General features: G+C 38.3%; 1 protein-coding gene across 1 annotated transcript; it reads right to left on the bottom strand.

Moving 5' to 3' along the window:
- Window positions 1–1,280: 1,280 nt before the first annotated feature.
- Window positions 1,281–25,588, bottom strand: dner (delta/notch-like EGF repeat containing). Its single transcript, XM_046864076.1, has 13 exons — window positions 25,205–25,588; window positions 13,767–14,060; window positions 13,537–13,631; window positions 12,464–12,627; window positions 12,146–12,294; window positions 11,896–12,049; window positions 11,616–11,729; window positions 10,620–10,850; window positions 7,304–7,426; window positions 7,094–7,207; window positions 6,887–7,018; window positions 4,633–4,879; window positions 1,281–3,841 (listed from the first exon to the last, which is right to left on the bottom strand). Exons 1-13 carry the CDS (start codon window positions 25,439–25,441, stop codon window positions 3,730–3,732), a joined length of 2,166 nt encoding a protein of 721 aa, XP_046720032.1. The 5' UTR covers window positions 25,442–25,588; the 3' UTR covers window positions 1,281–3,729.
- Between the last annotated feature and the right edge of the window lie 2,243 nt (window positions 25,589–27,831).

Genomic DNA, 27,831 nt, shown 5'->3' with positions numbered 1-27,831 from the left:
ATCATACTAATGAAAATCTCAGACTCACTCATGGATGTACAAATGCATGAATAGACAAGTCCAAAAGACGATGCACTCACACACTAGCTTTTTTTGTTGTTGCAAGAATTCATTTCAATTAAGAACTTCCCAGACTGGTTTTATGAAAACCCTAATTTGAATTATAGTCTACAAATAAACATTAGGGAGAGTTTACTAATCCTATCATTATAATCATGCAAAGAGAAATCTAACATGACAGAAAACAGAATTAGGTTTCATCATAGAATCTGTATATGTGCACTGACTTTTATTAGTAATTTATCCATGTATAAAAAACATCAGGGTTCTGTCCTCCCTCTTTTTATACAGAGCAGTTAAACTGATCACAGGCAAAATCTGAATGCCAAACATTACCAAAAACATTGAGTTATGGATGGAAGTGATGATGAATCAAAAACAAAGGAGGTGAATGAGGGATGAGAGGATCCTGAGAGGGTACAGGAGACATAGAGGAGAAAGAGAGCAAGAAACATTCCTAATAAGCCTCAGTGCCATAAATTCTATTTTTGCATTAATAATGTACCAAGATATTTACTGTTTCCTCAATGAAAAGGGTCTAATAACTGTTTTATCTGTCATGAATGCCTGATGTGTACAGTTTCTACTGTATAAAAATCTAAAATAATTCCAGCACTACTTTTTCACAAGTGAGAAAAAATGATAGGACATTATTTAACACAATAAAATTCAGGAAATTATCAGGCTATTTATGATTGTTAAATTCTGCCAGATATCATGAGCATTGATTTCCTAAAGCCTTTTCAGTAAGTCAATAAAGACCATTGTATTCAGCAGCAGGCAGCAAAACATTATGTATTTTTACAAATCTTTCTGAAATATGTTTAACTGTTTGAAAAAATCCCAGGATCTTTGATTAACTAAGACAAGCGTACTGTATTTGCAATGGCTTTAAGTCTTTGGACATATTAAATAAAGTTACTTGTGTTTATTTCTATGGAGTTATTGTTTTGACCTTTATGTTGTAAGTAAATTATGTTTTTTGAGGTTTTGGACTTTGAAATCTGCTATGCCAATAATGATGAAAATTATGATTCTTATTTTTTTCTGTTTAGATTTCCGTATTATTTGTAATAAAAACACCAGTCATCACCAAATTATCTTATCTTTCTATGCTTTTCATGACCTAAAGGAGTGTGCATCCAGCAGCTTCTGAAATATAATTTCCTCCTCTCACAACAAAATGTAACACAAATGGGAAAAAAAAGTCACATTTAAACTTTTTTAATGAAGAAAAATCACATTTTTAATAGTTTTTAGCTTGATCACCAAGCCCTCACACTGCACAGTACTCACCATAGTTCAGTCTATAGAACATGCCGGTATTGACTCAGAGATCACAAAACTACTGCTCTCAATTTTAGTTTCATGATGTACAGAAAGGATAGAGTAAAACAAATACTACTATTGAATAAAAAATGTTCAACAGTACTAAAGCTAACCACATGTCCAAACATGCCAAATTCACTACATAGTGAGATGCAAGGATTTAGTTGAAAATATGTAATACGCTAGCAAAATCCCATAGTGCACTTCAGTTGGTTACTGTTCCTTACTGGTACAAAATGTACTTTGCATAATGCACTCTGTAGAGAATAGGGAGTAGGGTATCACTTTGGACACGATAGCTAAATCATAGCTACATCATTCATTATAGTGCATAAATTCAATAAAATTAAGCAAATGAATGTTAGTGTTTTAAAGCAGTTATTCACGATACAGTGGCACTGAACACTCATCTACCACCAGGATGAGGGCACAAGACTCCAGCTAAGAGATAAAATAGATAAACATTTAATAGCTTACAAATTATTTAACTGTGAAACCGCTGAGTCTAGCCATGCAGTGATTAAGGCAACCTAAAGATTCTTTTTACTTACACTTACACAAAAGCTTTGTCCCAAAAGTTTGATAGAAGTGTTCTTATTAGAAGTATCTAGTGCCCTAAATAAAATTACCTTTAAATGTTAGGGTACATTCATGGCCCAAAAAAAACCCGTAAGCTTACTAAGGCAAAATATGGAACTTTGATTGTAAGCAAGAATTAAACAAATAAACTCATGAGCCACCGTTTGTTCATTTACACTGACAGAATTTGGAAGACACCCTCATCCAGAGCTACTTTAAATATCTAACTAATACAAATTAAGCAGTTGAGGATTTAGGGATTTGCTCTAAGGGGCCCAGTAGTACCAACCTACCAATCAAAAGTCTGCCACTTTCTTTATTTTTCTTTCAGCAAACTGTTCACTATTTAGTTCATTTATATAGTCTTATTGTATGCAAATGTAAAATCATGCTAAAGATGATGTAAAATGTCAATTTTTTTTAATCATCAACTATTGCTGAAGCTTAATAACACTGACTAGAACAACAATGAACAATTTTTCTGTAGAAATCACTCCACAAGTTGACCCACATTCCCTAAATATTTAAAGAAATAAAAGGGAAAAGCATTCCAATACTAGGTTACTTTATCTATTTGTTCAATCCTTCCTAATTTCTTGACTGAACATTTGCTGTTAAGACTATTTAAAGCTTATATTGTCATTTTGGGCTTTCCACATTTTTTATTTGCCCAGGAGTTTACTGTCACACAGACAAATAGTACTTTGAGACACTGTACTGTATGTGGACTGATGTCAGAGATGCTGAAAGATATATTTAAATCAATAAAAGATTAAGTTTGCTATGGGTAGCTAACTGTGCTGAACCTAAATTTGTATTCATTTACAATTTAACTAGTGTAACAACGATGGACTGTCACTGATGTTCATTCTAAACATAAATAGCTTGGTAGCTAATATCTGTAATATATTGAATATAGTTACCTCACTGACATAACTAAGTATAAATAACTAAACGACTAGCTAGCTTAGCTGTTAGTAATAACTACCTCCATTTGGTAAAAGGAAATGTTATATAAAACAGGGTTACATAAAAAGGCAGTGTACAGTGTAGTAACATTAACAACAAAACCTGCCAGCTAGCTCACCATTATAACATTTATATTTAGGGTTCTTTTGTCAGGATCATGTGAAGGGGGACCAGCATGCTCACTACACTGATATAACTTTGTGCTATCATATGCTGCACAGAAATCTGCAGACTCAGCTGAAGCCAGACAGGAACAATAAACACATATGATCTTTAGCAATATGTAACAGACAGTTACCCTGTCTAATTTTATGGGGTATTTTTCTAGCTGCTATTTCTCAGTGATGAACATATCTCTCACATTGAATGAAGTTTCATTTGAATCTGCTTTAGCTTTTGGACGGAGCCTTAATTGTTCTAGTAAGAACACTAACTGTGTTTGGAACAAAGCCAAAATTACAGCCTACAGTACTAGCGCTTTACTGAAGGACACTACGTCTGAAGTGTGCAAACTAGGAACACATATGCTCTTTTGTATTTCTTCCTTCTGCAATTAAACAGAAGAAATGCCTTTGCTGGTAAATATATCTATAAAACACAAATCTTTAGCTGATTATGCACATCAGTGTTAAAATAGATCTATTCAATATCAAAGTTGATCTAAATATTAGCTTTTATAGTTACATTTTTAATAAGAACTTTATTAATTAGAATTAAGAATTAATGGTCAGCATTAGCTAATGTTGAAAGACTAAATGTGTGTGCGTGTTTGTGTGTGTGTGTGGGGGTGCTTTACAGATCTTTTGTTTTGATAAGTGTGACAAGTGGTTTGTCATCTGGACTGTAGTCTTCATAGTTGATAGGGGTGGCATCATACATGGCTGGACGGGATTTCTTCCCAAACCTGAACAAAATTAAGAAAAAAATCAAATATATATTAGACCACACATAACCTACCCTGTGCTCGCGCTCTCTCTCTCTCTCTCTCTCTCTCTCTCTCTCTCTCTCTCTCTCTCTCTATCTGTTTGTAACTTTGATAGAGTTTGTCTCTTTACCTCTACCTGTATCTTATCTCAAAGTCTATTTTACTCCCCTCTTATGCACTTTTTTCTGCTACCTATCTTTCTCTTTTTCCTCTCCATCTCATTATCTCTGTGCTTCTATCTGTTGATCTGTCTTTTGTATAGTGCAGATCACTTTTATCCTGAAAATACTGCATATAAATGCTCAAATGTTTAATGTGATAAGTGCAGGTATATGGAATAAGTGTAAGTGTCTTCTCTTTCGGCTGCTCCTGTTAGGGGTCGCAACATCGGATCATCCGTCTCCATACCCCCCTGTCCTCTACATCTGCCTCTTTTAAACCAACTACCTGCATGTCTTCCCTCAGCACATCCATAAACCTCCTCTGTAGCCTTTCACTTTTTCTCCTGCCTGGCAGATTCATCCTCAGCATTCTTCTACCGATATACCCCATGTCCCTCCTCTGCACATATCCAAACCATCTCAATCTACAAACCATCTTAATCTATTGTGATCCATATATTGGATTCGGCACATGTTTTACGCTGGTTGACCTTCCTAACGCAACCCTCTCCATTTATCCAGGCTTGGGACCAGCACTAAGAGTGCACTGGCTTGTGCAACCCTAATGGCTGGGTTAGGTTAGTGTATGTGTAATGTAATGTAATGTACCGGGCATGGCGTATGGAGGCGATGGCATTGCTGAAGTCACTGTCGATGCTGCGGCAGTTATAAAACTCCTGATAGGCATGACGAGACGATGCCTGATACTCAATACGGCTGATGCGGCAGATTCCAACAATGAGGATGATGAGCATGAGTACAAAGGCTACACACAGTGCACCGATGATGATGTAGAGAGAGTGACGTGGCACGCTAGGGAGAGAATCAACTGTACGAGATGCCTTCCACTGCAGATCTGGTGATTGGAGCAGAACAAATCATTAAAATAATCTAGTAACACACTTCAACAAATCCAAATGACAGAACATCTGGATGTTCAAATTATGCAGAATAATAAACAAAAAGACTATGATAGAAAGCATAGTGTACTGTAGATTTTTTACATGTTCTTGCATTTATCACAAAAAAGAAAACAACTTTTGAATTTGTATTTGCAAAAATTAATATAAATGTACACATAAGCATAAATAAAGATTCAAATAAACTAATTGTAACTATTTTATTTTAAAATAATTAAATATGATTGATAGCAAAAAAGTATAATATACACTATAAAAGAGATATATTCTCTTTTTTTCTTTTTTTATTCTAATAAATGGACTAATAAAATATAAAATCAATGGTTGTAAAATAAACATTCAGGAAAAATCTGTCACAATCTATGTTGAAAAAATTTAATTATGCAGAATAATAAACGTAGCATAATTTGTAGTTTAAAGAACAGCGTTATATATACAGACCTAAAGTTAGAGGGGACTGCACTTGCGACAGTGCAGGACATGCCTGCCTTTGCTTGCCTGACTGCATTCTCTACCTTTATAGAAGAAACAATAGTCGACCTTACTCTTTATTGTCTTGCCTCCCCAGGATGTAACTTTTAGATGTAAAACACTAGTTAGCGCTCAGATCATGCTTCAACTACTAACCTTATGCTAATGGTAATACTAATAATATAAAAATTCATTTTAGGTGTCTTTAATGACTATGCGCATCTTTCTTTCGGCTTCTCCCGTTAGGGGTCGCCACAGCGGATCCTCCGCATGTTTGATTTGGCACATGTTTTTTTAACGCTGGATGCCCTTCCTAACACAACCCTCCCCATTTATCCGGGCTTGGGACCGGCAATACGAGTGGCTGGGGCTGGTTTCCTGACTGGGGATCGAACCCGGGCCGCAGCGGTGAGAGCGCCGCATCCTAACCACTAGACCACCAGGGAACCTAATGACTGTGCATATGTTTAAAAAAAAAAAAACATTTGGTGGCACAGAGGTGTGTAAAGGCTGGCACAGGTTTCATGGTATGGGTAGGTTTGAGGGTTTATGGTTAGCAGTGTAACTTAAGATGTAATTATATGCAAGTTAATATAAGTACAATGTAAAAACGTATTTGCAAAATGCACAGTGCAGTGTATCAAATGATCAATTTACGTTAGTAGATTTAGTAAGTAGTTTACTAGTTAGTCGTTTACGTGAAGTGGGCCATAATCATGATTATCTTTTTCTACTTCATTTATTGACTTTCCACAGTATTGCAGCTGTGTGACTTCATGCCGTCTGTATGACACCTGAACTAAAACCCAAGTTTTATGGTGCGACACATTCAGGCTTTGACTCGGCTTTACATCAGCTTCCAAGTACACAAAATCATCACACACATTATTGAATAGTGTGCTACCGACTATATTACTGTGAAGGTGTTGGTAAGCCTCTGAGCTTTTTCTTGTATTGCTCATTGCATTTCCATCACACGCAGCTGATTCAATACAGTAGCTAAAAATGCTACTGTATGCTATGCAGCCATTTTTTTAATTTCCCTCCCATTCTTTTATTAAGGAAGAGATGGGTATCCTGATTATGTTCTAAATAAGTTCTGTCAGCGTGTAATTCCACATCTTGCTCTGAATAAATGAATGAGTATCAACACTGCAGCAAATTATTGTTTACATTGTAATGGAGGTTCCACCCATGGTAATTTGTAGGGTGAAAGAACCACTTTTGCTTTAGTATAGGGCTGTAGAATAGAAATAAAAGAATACAAAAACCATTCTTCAACCATTATAAAACTTTGAATTCCATCTATGTTTATGGTGTTCCACCCCAAGATTCTGTGTGTCAACATAAGACCACATTAGAGTCATGAATTGAGCATTGAGAGATGCCCCCTTTCTTTCACTTTACTAACCATCATCAATAGAAGATGATTCATATTAAGGCAGATTAATCAAGTTAAAGGTTTCACTCACGGATCTCACAGGCCCCACCCACCCAGCCAGGTGGGCAGTGACAGATGAAGCCATCTGACTGGTCCGTGCAGGTGCCACCATGATGGCATGGGTTGCTCTCACACTCATTAATGTCAACCTCACAGTTCTCACCTGAAGAAAGAGCAAAAGTGGGGGTAAATCTCTTACACACATTTACGCAAAAACACACACATATGAATGTATTACCTGTGTATCCAGGTGGACACACGCAGGTTGCATTGCTCCGTCTTCTTTCACACTGACCGCCATTCTGACACTGGACTTTCACGCATGGGTCTTTATAAATCTCACAATGTCTCCCTACAAGACAAACATGATATAGACATTAAGTTGATTAATGTAAGGTACACAGAGACAACATAAAATGCATCGCTGTAAAGCAACATAAGTGTGTACCTGTGTACTGCGTGGTACATACACATTCATAGCCATTTATCAGATCTTGGCATGTAGCAAAATTTAGGCATGGAGCTGAGAGACACTCGTTATACTCTTCCTCACAGTACAACCCATGATAACCTGGAAAATAGAGAAAATAGTAAAATAGAGAGAAGAAAACTGTTTGAATCAATGTGACTATCTCCAAATATACTTTTCCCCCACAGGGTGTCAGTCTTTTACTTACAGCAGATTTTTAGTACCTTTTGCAGTTTTTTATAAATCATGACCATTTTTTTTATATAATTGTCAAATGGAAGATTGACTGGTAGGCAGAGAACAAATCTTAGTATTTCTGTGTGCGTTCAAGCACACATCTCCTCTCCAGAAGTCTGGCAGTCTCCATCTGGTCCACACCCTCTGGGGTCTCCTGTTCTCGAACTTGGGACTATCATGTCAAGTCCCAATGCCCCAATGGAACTTTTCCAAAACAAGCAACACAGGAGTTAACTACACAGCCCTTTAACTAAATCTTCCCCATCCTGCCTTATATTTAGAATTTTTCTAACTGCCATACAATGTCCAGTGGTGAACGAAGTACAGAAAGCATGTAGTTGAGTAAAAGTAGAGAAACAGTAGGTAAAGTATTACTCCAGTTAAAGTGCTTCGTATAAACTTTCACTAGTGTAAAAATACAAAAGTATTTGCCTTAAAATGTACATAAGTATCCAAGTACTATGATTTATTGTGGCTATAATGTTCCTATTATCATTTTTATCACAAGACTGTTGCATAATCAACTCAGTTTATGTGAAAAGACTCTGTTACTCTCAGCACAACTGATCTATTAACAGAATGATAATGAGTTAAACACTGATTGATATCTAATAAATTATCATGAGCTCAACATTCTTTTCAATGACTTCAAAAATAATTATGCAGATAAGACCACGGGTGTTGTGGCAAGTTCGAGTCAGGAGTTTCTTCCATAATTTATTCCTCTCTAAATGTTCTGCTTGATGTTGAACTGACGCTGATCTGAATGTTTGTGCTAAGTAGATACCAGCAAGAGGCGATGGCGGTTCCAGCTTGAATGAGGCCCTGGGTGAACTACACCATGACCCAAAGTCTCTCTATTGATGAGTTTGCTTTGAAAAGCTCCTCCCTATTTTAGCTACCTTCACTGGATGAGCTAACCATATTGTTAGAGCAGTCCACAAATTTGGATGCATTTCTGGGAGCTCACGTTTATGTGAAAATATTACCCTAAATGCATTTCTTGCACAATGAAATACACGTCATTGTGCACAATTTATCAACCCCTCAAAGCAAAAAACTAAACAACTCTGTGTCTAAGTGTAGCCATAAGATACATACTACATCTATATCTTTATGATAATAATGTCTTTTAAATTAGCCTTTTAAGCTGCACTGGAGATTCCTTTATTTACTCTGTTACTGTCCATCAATGACAATGTCTGACTAGTACCACAGACACAGGGTGCACCCTGGAACATCAAACATTGCTCCACTTCCTTTTGAAGAACGTGCATGCCCACCAGGATAAGTGGTTCCCCAAGTGCCCCTACACTGCCCACATAACATTCAAAATTAGTACCCTTTTCAAGCACCAAACAGAATTTTTTGCCAAAATAATTTGCCAGAATGTCTTTGGGGCCACCTAAAAAAAAATATTTACACCTGAACATCTATTTTTGCATGGCCTCATGAAATTTCTAAGCTCAGGCTTTGACTTCTACAATTTAAAATGCCACAGAATCTCTCATATACCGTTCAACTAAAATAAGACAGCACATTAGAATGCCTGATTATTCAAACTGGTACTTTCTGAAACAGTAGGTGTCCACCAGCATGTCTACAGAATTTGGGTCACGGCTTTTGCTGTGTTTGGAACATTCATGATTAATTTAGACTGAATTTGACTGACCTCTCTCACTTCGCATCAAGAACATATTTTATTGGAGGTAACAGAATTGTCTTCCAGATATTTTTGAGCAACAGAGAAGGTGCTTTTGGTTTTAAAAGGTAAATCTGTCCAGCACTTTGTGCAGTACCAAGTGGTGATCAGTTGACAGTTCTGCTGAGTGCTTAGCCAGTGGCTGGGTTCCTAACTTTGGCAAGAATGTGGTGTTTGGCCACAGCACATGTTTAAATATCTAGTCCCTGCACACATACAGTAGACACTGCGTGCTGACTGAAACACTGTGTGCTAATGCATGCAATTTTCTGACATGTTTGGCTGTAGTAATTGTAAACTGGCTACTAAATGCAGCCAAAAGTGTAAAGAGAGCTTGTTTTCAGCTGTGTAGGTTGTCTCACTGCCCACAAGAGGCTGACAGAAAGGAACCACAAAGTACAAGAAAGTTTATAAGTTATGAAATTCTGGGCTAGAATTAAAATCAGTGTTCACATATTTAAACATGCACAATTTGCAAAACAAAATTAGACTTAAAACAGGGATCTGGTCCAAGAACTGGAATTTCTATAGCATGAGGTACTAAGGAATAGAAAAGGGTAAGACTGGAACACCACTAATTCTGGGCACTAAACTATTTCTGAACAAAAACGGAAGTAGAACCTCATCCTGACATTAATACAGAAGGACCTTTTACAGACAAAGTGTTGAGCTAGCTGTTTGGTATATGTAAATGTTTAGCTGCTACAGTAAACCTGCTAATGCCACACACCACTTTTCAAATGTATTAATTTAAACATATGTTAAATAGTTTAAACTGATACAACTTAAACTGATGAAAGTTTACTAACATCCTAGATTAATATTTAGCCTTTAATGTATAGCATTTGGCAGCCCCGTAACATTAGATAGCTGTTAGTTATGTAGCTATTTAGTATTTATTGCTTTATCACCTTGTCCTCATAACAATTGTCTTATTACTTGTTGTAGCATTTATGGTTTCCACAACCCTACAGTCATTTGGTCTAATTTCATGACTCCTGTTTTCTAGGGCATACAGAAAGATCCATGTGGTAGGATTTCAATACAGTTATTATATAATAACTAGCCTGCAGTTCATATCTTGCTGGATTCACCTGAATTTTACATTACCTTTGGCTAGACAATATAGTTATAAGCTATAAACTTCTTAATAATTTTTTATTAATGCAGTCTTTAAAGTTAGCTTTTTTTAATTTTTTTTTTAATTTTTTTTTTTTTCTTTTTTTTTTTTTTTACACATCATTGTTAATTGTTTAGAGAGATAATCATCTCAATTGTGTCAACTCAAATCTCAACTTTACCTACATTTAACTAAAAAGTAACAGTCAGAATGGTTTGTGTGTGTGTGTCTCTCACCTGGCACGCACAGGCACCTATAGCTTGTGCCGACATTGCGACATACACCATGTGCGCAAGGGTTGAGTGAGCAGAAATCGACAAGCTGAGTGCAGGTGTGTCCAGTGAAACCAGGAGGGCAGGTGCAACTGAAGCCTTGTCCACCAGCTTGCAGATAACATGTCCCATTATTGTGGCATGGACCAGAAGCACATGGATCAACCCTGACCTCACAAACATTTCCTTTATAACCTGCAGTGTGTGAAAGAAAAATAGATAGAAAGAGGCAGAGGTGGAGAGAGGGAGAGAGAGAGCTTAGGTACAAGCTGTAACTTGAGATTTTTGCATTATTGCTGAGGCCGTTGCTTCTCTGGGGAATAGGAATAGGACGAGAAGATTAAAATAAGCAACTAGGTGACACAGTTAGGAAGTACGGGAGACAGAAAGGGAGCATAAATCAGGACAGAGTCAATAATGGGCTGCTCATTCTCACTGGGGATTAAAATAGGCATTAAAAAATAGGCACATATTTAGAAAGGTCCCAGTAGTGTTTTCCTGCTGACTCAGTGTTTTGAAGTAGCCAAGACCATGATGGGATGAATGGATGACTTTTCTGAATCAAATAAATCAAATTTAACAAAGTTTGCATAAAATTTAGTTAATAAGTGTAAAAACTGTTTACGTAGGATAACATGTACAGGCCACATATAGTATCATTTGAATGCAAATTTCTCTGTTTCTATAAGCACTGGTGGTTCATGAGGTTCATGACCAGTTACATTGTTACAGTGGGTAAGGGCTAGTAATTGCAAAACATTGCTGTTGTCAAATAAACAGCAAATGGAGAAAGCTTCTCAACCAATCACAATGTAAGCAGGACTGTCACATAACTGCTCATATGTCACACCATTTGTTCATGGCACTGAGTGAGCCAGTTTCTGAGCAAGAGCATTTTCTAGGAAGTGTACACTGGTTATTTGAAGAAGCACATTTGTATATACAGTCTGGACTGTGTACCCTCTTCGCAGGTGCATTGTGGGCCGTTCAGAGTGTTTGTACATGTTGCTCCATTTTTGCAGGGTTCTGAGGCGCAGTGATTTACCCAAGACTGACAGTTCTGGCCTTCAAACCCTGTAACACACACAAGCAGGAAGGAGCCAGGTTACAACCAGGCTTCTAATCTTAGTAGTCTTAGTTCTTTCACTTGGATTCATCTACCTCTCTATGTTACTTCGTCTCAATTACTCTCTGTTTAATCTTGGACATTGCAGTAATAAAATTTTTCTAACAAACACACCTGGTGGACATGTACAAGTGTAGCCATGCCCCTCATGTCTCTGTGTGACGTCACTGCAGGTCCCATTGTTTTCACATGGGTTTGTGTAGCATGCGTCAAATTCCTCGCAGAAGATTCCAAAGTATCCGACATCACACTTGCAATAAAACGTGCTCTGCAACACACACACAAACAAACACATCATATACTTCCCAACCATATACTACAATAATAAATTTGAAATTCATTCAGAAACTTTGCAAACCCTTACCACAGAAGACTGTGTGATGCACTTCCCTCTCCCAGTGCACTGTGGGTCACTGAAGTTTCTGCCTGGCTCCATGCAGCTAGTAGACTTTACAGTGAGGTGTAATCTGAGAGTGACCTCCAGACCAGAAGGGGCTCCAATGCGCAGCACAGCTACACACACACACACACACACACACACACACACACACTATTATTGCACCTTATGCGGATCACGAATACGGATGATCCACTGTGGCGACCCCTAATGGGAGAAGCCGAAAGAAAGAAAGTTTTACACTCAGTAATAAATGTTAAATTAATTACTGTTAGGTTCTCTTACTGATAAAATAGTTGTGTCCAAGTGGCAATAACTGATCAGAGATTACGAGGCCATTGGTGGCCTGCTGGAACCAAACGACCATGCCATCAGATACTGAACACCGGTCGAACCCGAGAGCTCCAACACGCCACAATGCTGCAGCTCCACTTATGTTCAGTACCAACCTGCACACAGGCACATTTTTTTTGTTCACATACCTGTAATAACTCAACCTTTTATTAACTCAACCTTTTATTTACTTGTTCTTACAAAACTAGAACCTCTGGCAAGACTTTCCACTAGATTTTGACATGCTTCAAGGTTTTGTGTTCATCCACATACAAGAATCATTAGAAAAACAGGAAGGTCTGGTGTAAAATCAGCTTTCCAGTTCATTTTAGTGGGGTCAAGGCAGGGCTCTTTTTAGGGATATATTTCACACCAGCCTGGGAAAACCATTTCTTTGTAGACCTTGCTTTGTGCACAGGAGAATTGACATGCTGGAACAGGTTTGGGCTAGACCGTTTTAATTTCAGTGAACGGATTATGTAATTTAACAGAATAAAAATGACATGGTAGACCACTGTGTTCTTTAAACTTTCTGATCGGTTTGTGGAAGAACCACATTTTAAGGTAGCCCAGTGCCCACATTCATTAGGCTATATAGCGTTTGTACAACATATGATAATTTATCATTATAATTCTTTTTTTTGTCAAATTCCTCTTCGTTTCAGTTCAAGAGAATTTTCTGGTTTCTTTAAACTGTGTTATTTATAATTATTTGTAGGGCACTTGGTAACTTGGATGCTGCTCCATGCTACATATAACCTGACTGCTCTTCCTGACTCTATTCAGTCATTTAAAGGAGACTATATTGTATACGTGAACATGACCCCCTGGCATTATTGACCCTCAATTTTTGGATTTCTCCTTTCTCAGCTCTTGGAACTTATAAAAGTGCATTTTAAATCTCTGATCCTGATAATCACAATTAGTTAGACACATCCATATTTCCTTATTACAACTATTTAAGTACACCGAGAGAAATCTTGTGGCAGCTTTTTTTATTAGTTGGAACAGCAAGAGGAACTTACTTTACTGCAGTTCCCTCTGCAATCTCCATGGAAACCGTAATCATTCCAGCTGGCTCGGTGCCCGCAATGCTCACACACTCTGATCCATCAGTGATCTGTAACACACACAAAACACTTAAAATTTGTAAAAAATAAATAAATAAATATATAAATAAATAAATAAATAAATAAATAAATAAATAAATAAATAAATAATCCGTTTATATTTATGTATGGATGCAAGCACACACCTGAAGCTCCTCCCACAGGACCTCGATCATTCTCTGTCCAGGCTTTAGATGCCATGGTTGTAAAGTGGGTGGGGCTTCAGTGTCACTGAGCTCTGTGATTGGCTGAGATGGTTGAGTCGTGGTAGCTGGAGTGGCTGCTAGGTCCCAGCTGGATTCAATAAGGTCAAAGGCTAAAGGTGGCTGCTCACACCGGACTCCTCCATACCCGTCGCTGCATACACACACAAACTCTGCACCTTCATGCGTGCAGTTGCCATGGAGACAAGGGTCACTGGCGCATGGGTCAGCAAAGTACTACAAAGAGATTTTAAAGAAAGACAGACAGAAAAACAATTTAGATCATAAACAAATCATTATCTTTGCAGCTTTTTTAAGAAGAAACAGTCCCATACATGAATGTCTATATATATGGACACAAGCATGGCTGATCAGGGCCACTGCAGTTTAATATAAGAACTTAAAGATATTCCCTTTATTGTACTATAATTTACACATACACATTTATAAGTATATGGACCACATCTTTTTCTAATACTCTATTTTAAAACTATATTTTGCTGTGACAACTATAAATGATTAGCAACAAGTACAAACAGGTTATGTGTGTATAAATGCTTAGTATTTTATTATCTGTTATGTATATTGTATATTGTATTTTTCATGCGGGCATATATAGTGTTCGTTTCTAGATGATGAGGATGAAAGTGTGTTTCCATATATTTTAAAGGGTGTAATTTTATAGTATTTTGAAAAATTAACTAATTCCTTCATTCGTTTTAATAAAAAAGTCTCTTAAATGTTAATTTCTTATAATAAATAGTGCCCAGTTGTTTAATGTGCATCAACAAAATGTTATTTTCAAGGCATCTTAAGTTCCACTGATTAGCTTTTTCCTGTCCTGAGACACAGTTTTTTTTATCATCTGCTTACAAACTGCCTGACACCTTGTTGAACCATATTGTGGTGCTATTTTGTCTTCAAAAATCAAATTTGCAGATAAAATAATTAATAATTTGGAATGTATAGAATTTCTTTACCATCTTTATGCCTGTATATTTCTATATATGATATCATCTATATGATAACAACAAACTATAATGGATATCAGTGTTTCCGAAGAGCTTAGCAGTGGCAGCTTTGGTGAGGCTGAGATATGGACTCACAACCTAACAATACCAACACCTGATTTAGAAGCTGATCCTACTGGTCAGCATCTTTCCTGAAGGTTGAGGAAAGCACATTTCCCTCGCCATCCTGACCATGTTCTACAGAGGGACCATTGAGAGCATCCTGAGCAGCTACATCACTGCCTGGTTTGGGAACTGCACCGTCTCGGATCGCAAGACACTACTGAGGATAGTGAGGATGGCTGAGAAGGTCATCAGAGTCTCTCTCCCCTTTATCATGGACATTTACACCACACACTGCATCCGCAAAGCCAACAGCATTGTGGACGATCCCACACACCCATAACACACACTCTTCACCCTTCTGCCATCAGGAAAGCGGTTTCGAAGCATTCGGGCCGCAACATCCAGACTGTGCAACAGTTTCTTCCCTCCAGGAATCTGATCTGTACAACCCAAACTCAACACAAACTCGTACTCAATTCACACATCCATGTCTTCATCACTACCCATATTATATCACTTCATTATGACAAACTGTTTGCATGCTGTTTACGCACATCTTTTTGACTGCTGCTATTGCTGTTTTGCACAAACCCTTTTGTTTACATTTTGTTTAATTACAAGGTTCACACTGTGTAATATACAGTAGGTTTACTGGTGGCACTATTTTGTGTTTTGTGTATTTGTCCTACACTGTCTTGTGTTGTCTTTGCACTGTCTGTCTTGCACTGTTTGCACCAGGTTGCACACGATGCACTTTATGTGGCGAGGACACTTACTAGTCCTTAGCCCTGTGTTTTCTGTTATGTAGCTTTATGTTGTTCAAGGCAGCATCAGGGTTCTGGAGAAACATGGTCTCATTTCTCTGTGTACTTCGTCAGCTATATATATTTGAAATGACAATAAAAGCTTCTTGACTTGACATTTACTTTTTGTATTAACATTATAAACATATAGTGTTGTTCCTTCTGCCTATATGAAGGTTTCCGTGTTTTTTTGCTGAATGTTTAATTAAAAATACAAGGATGTGACAGTGACAATGCCACTGTAAACAAAAAAGGTCCATGAAGACATGGTTGGAGTTGAAGAACATATTTCCTGAGAAGAGCCATGACCTCAACCCCACTGAACACATTCGGGATGAATTGAAACATAGACTGCACCACAGCCCTCCAGACCAAACATCAGTACCCAGTCTCACTAATGTTCTTCTAGCTGAATATGCAAATTCTACAGCCACATTCCAAAATTTAAAAGCCTTCACAAAAGAGTGGATTATTATAACAGTACAGGAATGGAACTGAATATGGAATGTATTGATACGTATCACATATGAGTCTACTTTACATCTGTATATCTGCACAATCAGATTATATTAACATCAGAAGAAGAAAAAAGTGTGAATTCAACTGTGGCATTGAGATTTTTACCACATAGCCTGTTGTGAGAATTTTTTCAGTAACTACTGATCTCTTGAGATTTTCACACAACAGTCTCCAGAGTTTACACAAAATGTCAAAAAAACAAACATCCAGTGTGTGGCAGGTGAGCAGACTGCTTAAACAACACCTTGGGTTTTGATGAAAGATGAAAGGAAATATACCAAACAGCTTTGGGCTGACAGAAGGTCTATTAGGTCTATAGTTGGTCTATATGGCCTATAATTCTTTAACTCTAACTCAAATAAGCACTTTTCTGCAGTTGATGTGGATGAGCTACAACATCAGAAGACCACCAGGTTTCAATGCTGTCAACTAGGAACAAAAAGATGACATTATCATGTCAGACATTATCATATCACTTTATGACAACAAATATTTGACATAAAAAACTGACCAGGTTTTTGTGTGCGTGTGTGTGCATGTGTAATTCATTAATTACACAAATATAACAGGCCAATATTACAGTAATTTACTTTTCACTCTAAAATCAGATGCGTAAATATATAAAAAATAATAAAAATAAAAAATAAAAATAAGTGTGTGTGTGTGTGTGTGTGTGTGTGTATGTGTGTGTGTGTGTAATTTGTTATTTATAATATGTTATGTTATATTATATAACAGATCATTATTTACAGTAATATAGTTTGCACTGTGAAATCAGTTAAAGAGTGCGTTGAAATAAATGTGTGCGTGTGTGTGTGTGTGTGTGTGTGTGTGTGTGTGTGTGTGTGTGCGCGTGTGTGTGTGTGTGCACGTGTGCGTGCACATGTGTTTGTGTTTGTGGGTGCTTCGCTGTGGGTGCATGTAGGGTAACAGAAGAAACAATACATCCTCTCTGTCTAAAAGCAGCAGAAACATTGTCTTAGCCATGATAAACCATCACCATCGGTTTGTGTGTCTGCTGTAAAAGAGGGTGCCACAAAGACATGTCATGCAGTTGCTAAGAAACAGCCACTCAAAAAAAGTGTAGGCTGAAGGAACAGATGAAGACACAACCCACGTAGATTAATCAAACGCACACCTTCCTCAATCATAAACATATTTTCATTGATCATTCATTCTGTACAATGGTAAAATGAACTTTGTATTAAAGTCAGACATGCTGAATATATACACACATGCGGACACACATGACTCTGCAACATATTGGATACTCATGTCCACATGGAGGAGAGAAAGAAATAAGAGAGTTCAGTATTAGGTTTAGGGTGTGAGGAACTGACAGCCCTACTAGCAATATATCAGTAATGCGCATTGCTATGGCAACAGCCTCAGACAGTGACACACACACACACACTATTTCTTACACAGTGAAGTTGAATGCTTAAATCAGATCAAATTAAATCCGATTTTATAAAAAATATTCATGTGGCATAGGTGTGGAATATATATAAAAAGTGTAGCATATTTTCTTTAAGGTTGTTTTTATACATTATTGTATCTATAGTAACACATCATACACATGACTGATTACAAAAATGTGCTCTTGTTTACCAAAGTAAAACATGTGGTGTTAATGTTAATGTAAGAAGACATTTATTTAACATTTATGGTTGGAATATTTGTAAGTGTTTTGTAGTAGTCACTCTGATTTGCACAGGAAAGTCTTCAGTACAAAAGAGTTTAAAGGTTAATTGGTGATGGCTTAATGCTTAATGTCTCTGGGATGTTCAGGGGGTTAAGTCCCAACACCACCAAGCTGCCACTGTTGGGCACTTGAGCAAGGCACTTAACCCATTACCTGCTTCAGGGTTGCCCATACCATGGATAGTCCTGTGCTCTAACCCCAGATTCCTAACAAGCTGGGACCTAAATATCATGTAACAACCAGTAAAATGTTCATTAATAAATACACTGATTAACAATGTAATCGTTGGAAACTCGCTATGGTATAAGCATAACAACATATAAAAGAATGTGCATACAGAGTGTTATACAGAGTGCATTATGTTGTGTATGATTTGCTTTGTAAGTGGGAAACGTAAATTGGGAGGTTGAAATGCTGACTTTTGATAAAAAAGGAAATAAATCACATCACCAAGCTACTATTGCTGGGAACTTGAGCAAAATTAACCCTCAGCTTGTAAAAATGAGATAAAATGTAAGTAGCTTTAGGAGGGTGTCTGCCAGATGTCTTCTTCTTTTTCTTTCGGCTTTTCCCATTAGAGGTCACCACAGCGGATCATCTGTCTCCATACCCTCCATGTCCTCTACATCTGCCTCTTTCAAACACACTACCTGCATGTCTTTCCTCACCATATCCATAACCCTCCTTTTTGGCCTTCCTCTTTTCCTCCTTCCTGGTGGCTCCATCCTCAGCATTCTCCTAACGATATAATTCATGTCCCTCCTCTGCACACGTCCAAACCATCTCAATCTCGCCTCCCTCACCTTGTCTCCAAAACGTCCTACATGCTCTGTCTCTCTAATAAACTAATTTCTAATCCTGTCCATCCTCGTCACTCCCAAAAAAACCTCAACATCTATAGCTCTGCTACCTCCAGCTCCACCTCCTGTCTTTTACTCAATGCCACTGTCTCTAAACCATACAACATTGCAGGTCTCAACACAGTCCAATAAACTTTCCCTTTCACTCTTGCAGATACTCTTCTATCACAGATCACTCCTGCCACTCTTCTTCACCCACTTCACCCTGCCTGCACTATTTTCTTCACTTCTCTAACACACTCTCCATTACTTTGCACTGTTGACCCCAGGTACCTGAACTCCTCCACCTTCTCCACCTTTTCTCCCTGCAACCGCACCACTCCACTGCCCTCCCTCTCATTCACACACATGTAGTCTGTCTAACTCTACTGACTTTCATTCCCCTTCTCTCCAGCGTGTTCCTCCACCTCTCCAGGCTCATCTTAACCTGCTCCCTACTCTCACCACAAATCACCTTGTCCGTCAACCTGTCCATAACCACTGCAAACAGGAAAGGGCTCAGAGCCGATCCTTGATGCAGTCTAACCTCCACCTTGAACCAGTCTGTCATTTCTACTGCACACTTCACTGCATACAAGCCCTGGACCACCCTCACATACTTCTCTGACACACATGACTTACTCATACAATACCACAACTCCTCTCTCGGCACCCTGTCGTACACTTTCTCTAAAGCCACAAACACACAATGCAACTCCTTCTGACCTTCTCTTTACTTCTCCATCAACGTTCTTAAAGCAAATAATGTGTCTGTAGTGCTCTGACAGACTGGTTCCTTGATGCAGTCTAACCTCCACCTTGAACCAGTCTGTCATTCCTACTGCACACTTCACTGCATACAAGCCCCGGACCACCCTCACATACTTCTCCAACACACCTGACTTCCTCATACAATACCACAACGCCTCTCTGGGCACCCTGTCGTACACTTTCTCTAAAGCCACAAACACACAATGCAACTCCTTCTGACCTTCTCTTTACTTCTCCATCAACGTTCTCAAAGCAAATAATGTGTCTGTAGTGCTCTTCCTTGGCATGAAACCATACTGTTGCTCACAGATGGTCACCTCTTCTCTCAGCCTGGCTTCCACTACTCGTTCCCATAACTTCATGGTGTGACTGATCAACTTTATTCCCCTGTAGTTACTGCAGGTCTGCACATCTCCCTTATTCCTAAAGATCAGTACCAGCACAGTCCTTCTCCATTCCTCTAGCATCCTCCCACCTTCCAAAATCTTGTTGAACAACCTGGTTAAAAACTCCACTGCCATCTCTCCTAAACATCTCCATGATTCTACCGGTATGTCATCTGGTCCAACCGACTTTCCACTCTTCATCCTCTTAATCGCTGCTCTCACTTCCTCCTTATGAATCCTATCCACTTCCTGCTTTACCATCTCCACACCATCCAACGTTTTCTCTCCCTCATTTTACTCATTCATCAGCTGCTCAAAATACTCCCTCCATCTTCTCAACACACTCTCCTTACTAGTCAACACATTTCTATCTCCATCTTTTATTGCTCTAACTTGCAGCACATCCTTCCCAGCTCAGGAAGGCCTGCCTGGCCAATGTTCCTGGCCTTACTCCCTTTCCACTTGGTCTCCTGAACACACAGCATATCTATATTTCTCCTCTCCATCATATTAGCGATCATAAAGTACTAACCCTAACCTCCACTCTCCTACACTTCTTTTTTTCCTGCCGTCTCTGTAGACGTCTTCCTCCTCTCCTTCTCCTTCTCCTCCTTCGGCCAGCAGTAGCCCAATTTTCACCGGTAGCCTGTTGGCTAACAATACCTGTGGCGGTCGTTGGTAACCCGGCCTCGACCGATCCGGTATGAAATTCTGGTTCTTGATACGCATATTTGATTTGGCAGATGTTTTCCATTGGATGCCCTTCCTAACGGAACACTCCCCATTTATCCAGGCTTGGGACCGGCACCAAAAGTGCACTGGCTTGTGCAACCCCAATGGCTGGGTTCTGCCAGATGTCATCAGTATAAAATTTAAGTGGTAAGTTTGGACGATGTCATTTTCCAATTGGACATGTTTGACTTGCAAAGTTGTGAAAACAATTGACATCACCGTTTTCTCTCTTAACAACAAGTTAGCAAACTGTGATGATTGATGTATACGTTTCTCCTCAGGCAATGGACTGTATAGTCATTGTTATAGAGTTCACCAGCTAATATTGTAAGACTGTAATGTATGTTGACCAATACAAAGCAAATACTTCTCTATACAGTATAACATTAAAATATATTAGTATTTTGTTTATTTCCGATCCTGTGCACATTCATGTTGATTTAAGGTTAGTCGTTAAACTGTTAGGGTTCTGATTGAAAGGTTGAGGAGTTCAAATCCCAGAAAAGCCAAGCTGCCACTAATGGGCCCTTGAGCAATATAATTAAACCTCCTCTTAATAAAAATTTGATAGTTCCACATTTTCCCTTGTTATAGGTGCGACATTACAAGTTATATATTATATTATGTTATATTGTCCACATCACTCTAGATAGTGTCAATCAGCAAAAAATAATATGTTGTTCAGTTTTTTCACTAAACCTATTGGGCTCTAATAATTAACACTAACGAGGATAATGCTAATAAGTAGTCGCATTTAGCATTGCACAAATAGGGTGCTTAAAATATCACACCCTACACATTACACTGAGAACAACTAACTGAAGTAAAATTCACACACTGAATGTTTTGAATGAACAACTACATTTTTGCTGACAGAATGGACAGGACATTGTTTTGCTATTACAGGTAAAAACAACAAGGTGCAAACACAAGGAAGTGTGAACTATAAAAGACAACAGAAAGGAAAGCATTGCAAAAAATTGGGACAACAAGATTACGGAGAATAGAAGGAAGTAAACATTTCAAGGATACAGCAAAATAAGATGTAGATTACAATATAATAACGGGGAACATTATACAACAACTTAAAGAGTGACAGAACAAAATGATGGAAAAAAAGAAAGAGGGACACGAAGATTAAAAGATGAAGTACACATAAAACCCAGTTGTCTGAAGGACAACACAAAACAATACAAGAAGACAATGGCAATACACAACATACAATAAACACAAAAGTCTGATAATGCTTCTTGGCATTGACAAGGTAATCAACCATTCAGTGTAATTTTGCCCCAGTACAGAGGGCACAGGGGAAAAGAGAACAAACGAGACATAAAAGACAGTACAAACATATTATTATGCTGAAAAGAAGAAATGAAAGAGAAAGGAAGGTCAAAATAGAAGAAAGGAGGAGGACAAGAAGACAAGAGGATAACAAAGGCTTAGTGAATAGGGTAATTTGTGGTTTGGGACACGTCCACTGTGGACTGCTTACAGTGATGTTTCCAAGATGACGTAAACAGAACTGCTGTTCCTGTTTTACTGTAATCGAGAGCGTCCTTGGTGAGGTGAGACACTTGATGTCACACAGTTATAATCTGCGTAGCGCATGTGCACGCATACACACACACACACAAAAAAAAAATTACCAACATGCACTGATTATTAACAATTCAGGTCATTAGCAAATAGCACTCCTGTAGAGAGAAAAAAAAAGAGAGAGAGAGAGAGAGAGAGAGAGAGAGAGCACGAGAGAGAGAGAGAGAGAGAGAGGAGAGGAAGGGAGAGAGAGAGAGAGAGAGAGAGAGAGAGAGAGAGAGAGAGAGAGAGAGCACTGCAGTGGCTCTGAAAGCCTCTTAAGTGTGTGTGTGTAGGGGGATATAATAAGAACTCTAAGGGTTACAGGACTAATTCAAAATCTCAGTAGGAAACACTGTGACATCACCATGACTACACGACTTTCTTTGAGCCAATCACTGCACATTAATGACTATACAGCCAATCAGTGAACCGATGCAGGTGTGCGTCAGGTCTGAGTTTAAAAGTGGGGGAGGGGTGTGACGTCTGGGTGACGTTAGAGGATGAGACAGAGACAGCAAAAGTAAAGCGTACAGAACTGAAGGAAAAGAGAAGGACATATCAGTCAAAACTAATCAGCTTTACCCTTCATCATTTAAATTTTATGACCACCATAAAGTTTATTTTAGAATGAGTCTTCGAGTGACTCAGCACATTAAAGCACATATTGTGACTGACTGTGTGCAGGTTTGAGCTCATGTTTTGTGGTTGATAATGAAGAAAAAAAAGTCACAGGCAATAGCTAGCATTACACTGACAAGCTGCAAAAAGGGAGCTCAAAATGGGAGACATTAACTATATAGCCATGGGACCCAGGAACTATATTTTTATCGCAATGTACACTCACTTCCCTTCTTAATAGGAATACATGTGCAGTAGCCCCTTAATTATTTTTTCAATGCAATTCTCCAAACAGCCAATCTTGAGGCTGCAGCCCAATGCTTTATTTTTAAAACATCCTAATGGGGAAAAAGTATGATCTCTAAGGCATGGTTGCTGGTATCAGATTGTCCTCGAGTTTGAGTATTCCATATATTGCTAACCTTTGGGGATCTTGCCACATGACAGTCTCTATAGTTTACCCAAAATTGTGCAAAAAACAAAAAACACTAAGTCTCGATATGCAAGAATTTTGAGGTGGATGGGCTACAACAAAAGAAGACCACAACCTTCAACTTCTGACAGCCAATGACAAGAATCTGAAACACAGACTCACTAAAACTAGACAATTAAAGATGAACAAACACTTTTTTCACTCTTCATTTGTCTAATTTTGGTCTGGCTGTGCCCATGATAGCTTTTACATTTTAGTTCCTGTCTAACAGATGTTGATGTTTCATGCATTCTGAGATGCTTTTCTGTTCACCACCATTGTAAAGAGGGTTTGTTTGTGTTGTTTTGCTATTTAAGCCCATCTGTGACAATGTTTTGTGCACACGAGGTGATTTTCTAGTCACCATGATTGTAAAGAAAGATTATATAAGTTGCTGTGTCATTCTTGGCAGCTTGAATCAATCTGGCTATTTTTCTATGACACAACACAACATGTGTGTTTCTGGAATACTAAAAAAACGTCCATCTGGCATCAACAAACATGCCTTTTCAAAATCAGAGGTCGCACTTGTCCCTCATTTTGATTAAAAATTCAAACATGACCTAAAGCTTGTGGCCTGTATCTGCATGACTTTAGGAATTATGCTGCTGCCACATGATTGGCTGATTGCATACAGTTAAACTGACTAATTGAAAATAGTTTCAAATTAGATTACTAAAGATAATTCTAAATAAAAATAAAAACGAAAAACAGATTAACAATTAACTAAATGAAAAGGATACCATATTAAGATAATATAAGCAAAATTTCCTAGTTCATTTAGATATTTTTCCCCCCCAGAAAAAAGCCTATGATAAGACTATTGTTATGAGTTGCTATTGGTTACTAGGAACAAAGGACACTAACAGCACAGCTGGTAAAGGTATTTAATGTATTATTTGTTGTGTCACATTAACAATTTGGCAGCACTGCACTGTCTAGTTACCTTATCCACAAAGGGGAATTGCGACAGGTATTTATTTTACCCAATGAGGAGCCACACCTGACTCTCCCCCTACCTGTTCATTCTGTTTATCATTGCCTTCAATCATTATTATGAAAGCCTGCAGCCACACTGGCCCTTTGCAGATGAGAATGATGACCCCTGACAAAGGGGGAATTTACCTATAATTAACTTTGCCATCATGTGACCATTCAAACACACCATTCACTGGAAAGATTCACAGAAATTCCATAACTCAAAGAAAAGCATTATTCTGGTTTACAGTTATCAAGTCACCATTTCCTTGAATAGTTTCAGTATTACAGTACAGCTTAATTTGAAGGAGGACAATATGATAAACATGCTGGCACTGAACCCCCTGAAATTTACACCAGACAAAACACTGAGATGTTTCATGTTTAATAGAAGTCTTGCATGTATGTAAATGTAAAGTTAATAACATAAAATAAAAGGACTTTTATTTGCTGATATAGGGAGTTTGCTGAGATCCAAACCTGGCTTTTACAAATACTTATCAGACACAAAACCTTATTTATATATTCTAATATGAATACAAATAAAGGAGAAAGAATTATTATTAAATATCTGTTATTTATCAGAAATCGTTTTTTTAATAAAAAGATAATTCATTAATGAAGTAAAAGGGAAAAAAATGGAAAAATGTATCAAAGCTAATCTGACAGAGTTTTTTTCACACTCACATTGTAAATAGGTCAATGTGTAAACACATACACACAGATGCGCAGGACATGCAGAGATGCTTAATTTCTGTTAAACACACACACACGCATCCTTCCTCTCTGTTCTGTTGCCACAGCAACACTCTATTCTTCGCATCTTACAGACAGCACATGATCTCTCTCTCTCACACTCACACACACACACACTCACACTAAAACACACAAACACACACACCTGGCAGTTGTGTCCGGTGAACTGTGCACTGCATGTGCAGATGTACTTCAGCTCTTCTTCTTCTGCAGGTGTACACACTCCTAGATTCAGACATGGTTGTCCCTCACATGCATCCATGGGGTTTGTTGGGGTCACATCAGGGTCAGAGGTTACAGGAGTTGTTACCCCACTCTCAGCAAGGAAGATGAGGAGAGGAAGAGCAAGGAAGATAAGCTCCATTATACACCCGTTCACCATTGAGATCTTCTCTAATGTGCAGTGCAGAGCTCCACAGCTTCAATGTGTGTGTGACAGAGACAGCAAGAGAGAATGTGCGTGGAAGCAAGGGAGAGAGCAAAAGAGAGGGTGGGTGAGTGAGAGGAGAGAGAGAGAGAGAGAGAGAGAGAGAGAGAGAGAGATGCACAGACAGACAGATAGAATAGTAAAAGAGAAAAAAAAACAGAATGGGGAAAAGAGAGAGAGCGAAAGAGGGAAAAATAGAGAGTGCGAGGGACAGCACTCGTGTGTGAAAGACAGAATGAGAGAGAAAGCAAGACAAAGTCAAAGCAAAAAAAGCCACTGAAGATTCTTCAGCAAGACGGAGACATACGGTATGTGGGGGGGGGGTGGAGACTGACAGAGAGATGCTGAATCACAGGCATATTTAAACACACATACATACATTCATTCACACACACACACACACACACACACACACACACACACGCACACACACGCACACAGAGTGTTATCACTCATGTCCTTGTGGTACAAACTCTTTTAAAGAATATTTGTAAGTGTTTCTTCGGGGTCTTGATCACAATGAAGGTTGTCTCCACGGTGACCAGACCAGGTTCTTATGAAAAAAACCCCAGTAAAATTCACTTTGTTCTATTGTATGGCAAATGCACTATTGAGTTTGTGTTTTGTGCCTGAACACACACACACACACACACACACACACACCCACACACACACACACACACACACACACAAACCTTCTGCCGTTTTAACACTACATTCATTCAGTAAAATGTGTATATTTTTGGACAGTTTTATTCATTGGAGTGATTACACAAGATGTACTCCTTCTGAAACACTAACACTTATAGACTAGCATAGGTGCATTAAATGTTCACTTAATTATAATAAGTAATCAAGCATAATCAAGCGTTTCAATAAAGCATAATAGTGTAAAAAAGTACACAAGAACAATGCAAAAGGGTGCAGAAACTTACAGTACACTAATGTCAAAATTAAAGTTCATCCTCTTTGAATTCTATGGTTTTATGTATCCAGTCATAATTAAAATAATCTGGTCCTTATCAGGCTTTGATTTAATACAACCTGAGATAAACAACACATGACATAATCACACCGTGTCATTATATATTTTTGAACAATAAAGCCAAAATGGAAAAGTGTGCCATGTGTGAAAAAATGCAGTTTACTGCTTCCATTGAAATTAATAGGCTAATCAAGGGGTGCTGCTAATCAAGTGCTATTGATTGATTGATCAGCAATTGTAACCAGCTGATTAGTGACCAGGTGACATTCAGCTGGTCGGGAGCATTAAGGTGTGTTAACACAATGCTAAGGAGGAAAAACATCAGCATTGATCTTAGAGAAGCAAGATTATAAGGCCATTTCCAAACAATTTAAAGCTCACCACTGGACAGTGAGCGCCATCATTTGCAAGTGAAAAACATTCCAGACAGTTGCCCAGGAATGGACGTCCCATCAAATTTACCTCAAATTTAGATCATGCGACGCTGGGAGAAATTCAAAAATAAAAACCAAGAGTTACATCTCAAATGCTACAGGCATCAATTAGCATGTTAAATGTGAAAGTTCATAAAAATACAATTAGCAAAACACTGAACAATTATGCTTTTTTTGGAAGGGCTGACTTCTTAAAAAAAAAAAAAAAAGAAAAAAAAGGTCAGCACAGCTTAGGTTTGCAAAGAACCACATGACTTCTTGAAAAATGTCCTTTGGACAGATGAGACCACAGTGGATATGTTTGGATGTAATGCACAGTGCTTAGTTTGGCAAAAAAAAAAAAAAAAACACAGCACAAACACCTCATACCCACGGTCAAGCACAGTGGTGGAGTGGTGGTGAATTGGGTTTTGTTTGCAGTCACTGGACCTGGGCACTTTGCAGTCATTGTGATGACCATGAACTCTACACAATAGTATCCTAATGTCGAATGTGGGTCTGTTTGACAGCTTAAACTTTGCCAAAATTGGGTCATGCAGGAGGATGATGATTCCGAGCCCCCCGGGAAAGTTAAAGTTATGCGATATTGCCAAAAGTTTGCGGACACTTAGTCATAAGAATAGCATGTGCTTTTTGAGCATCACATTCCACATTTAGCCCCAATTTGCACTTATAATTCCCTCCACTCTTCTGGGAAAATTTTCCACTAGATGGAGAAATGTTGTCTCATTTCACTGTGTACTGCGCCAGCTATATATGGTTGAAATGACAATAAAAGCTTCTTGACTTGACTAGATTTTGGAATGTTCTTTTGGAGATTTCTGCACATTCAAATGCGAGGGTGTTAGTAAAGACAGGCACTGATGTAGGGTGAGCAGGCCTGGGCTGCAGTCAGCGTTCTAATTCAATCCAAAGGTGTTCAATAG

This window comes from Silurus meridionalis, chromosome 13 (assembly GCF_014805685.1).
Source record: "Silurus meridionalis isolate SWU-2019-XX chromosome 13, ASM1480568v1, whole genome shotgun sequence".
Lineage (NCBI taxonomy): Eukaryota > Metazoa > Chordata > Actinopteri > Siluriformes > Siluridae > Silurus > Silurus meridionalis.
The sequence above is the reverse complement of the archived record's forward strand: the minus strand, read 5'-3'. Positions and strand labels throughout refer to the sequence as shown.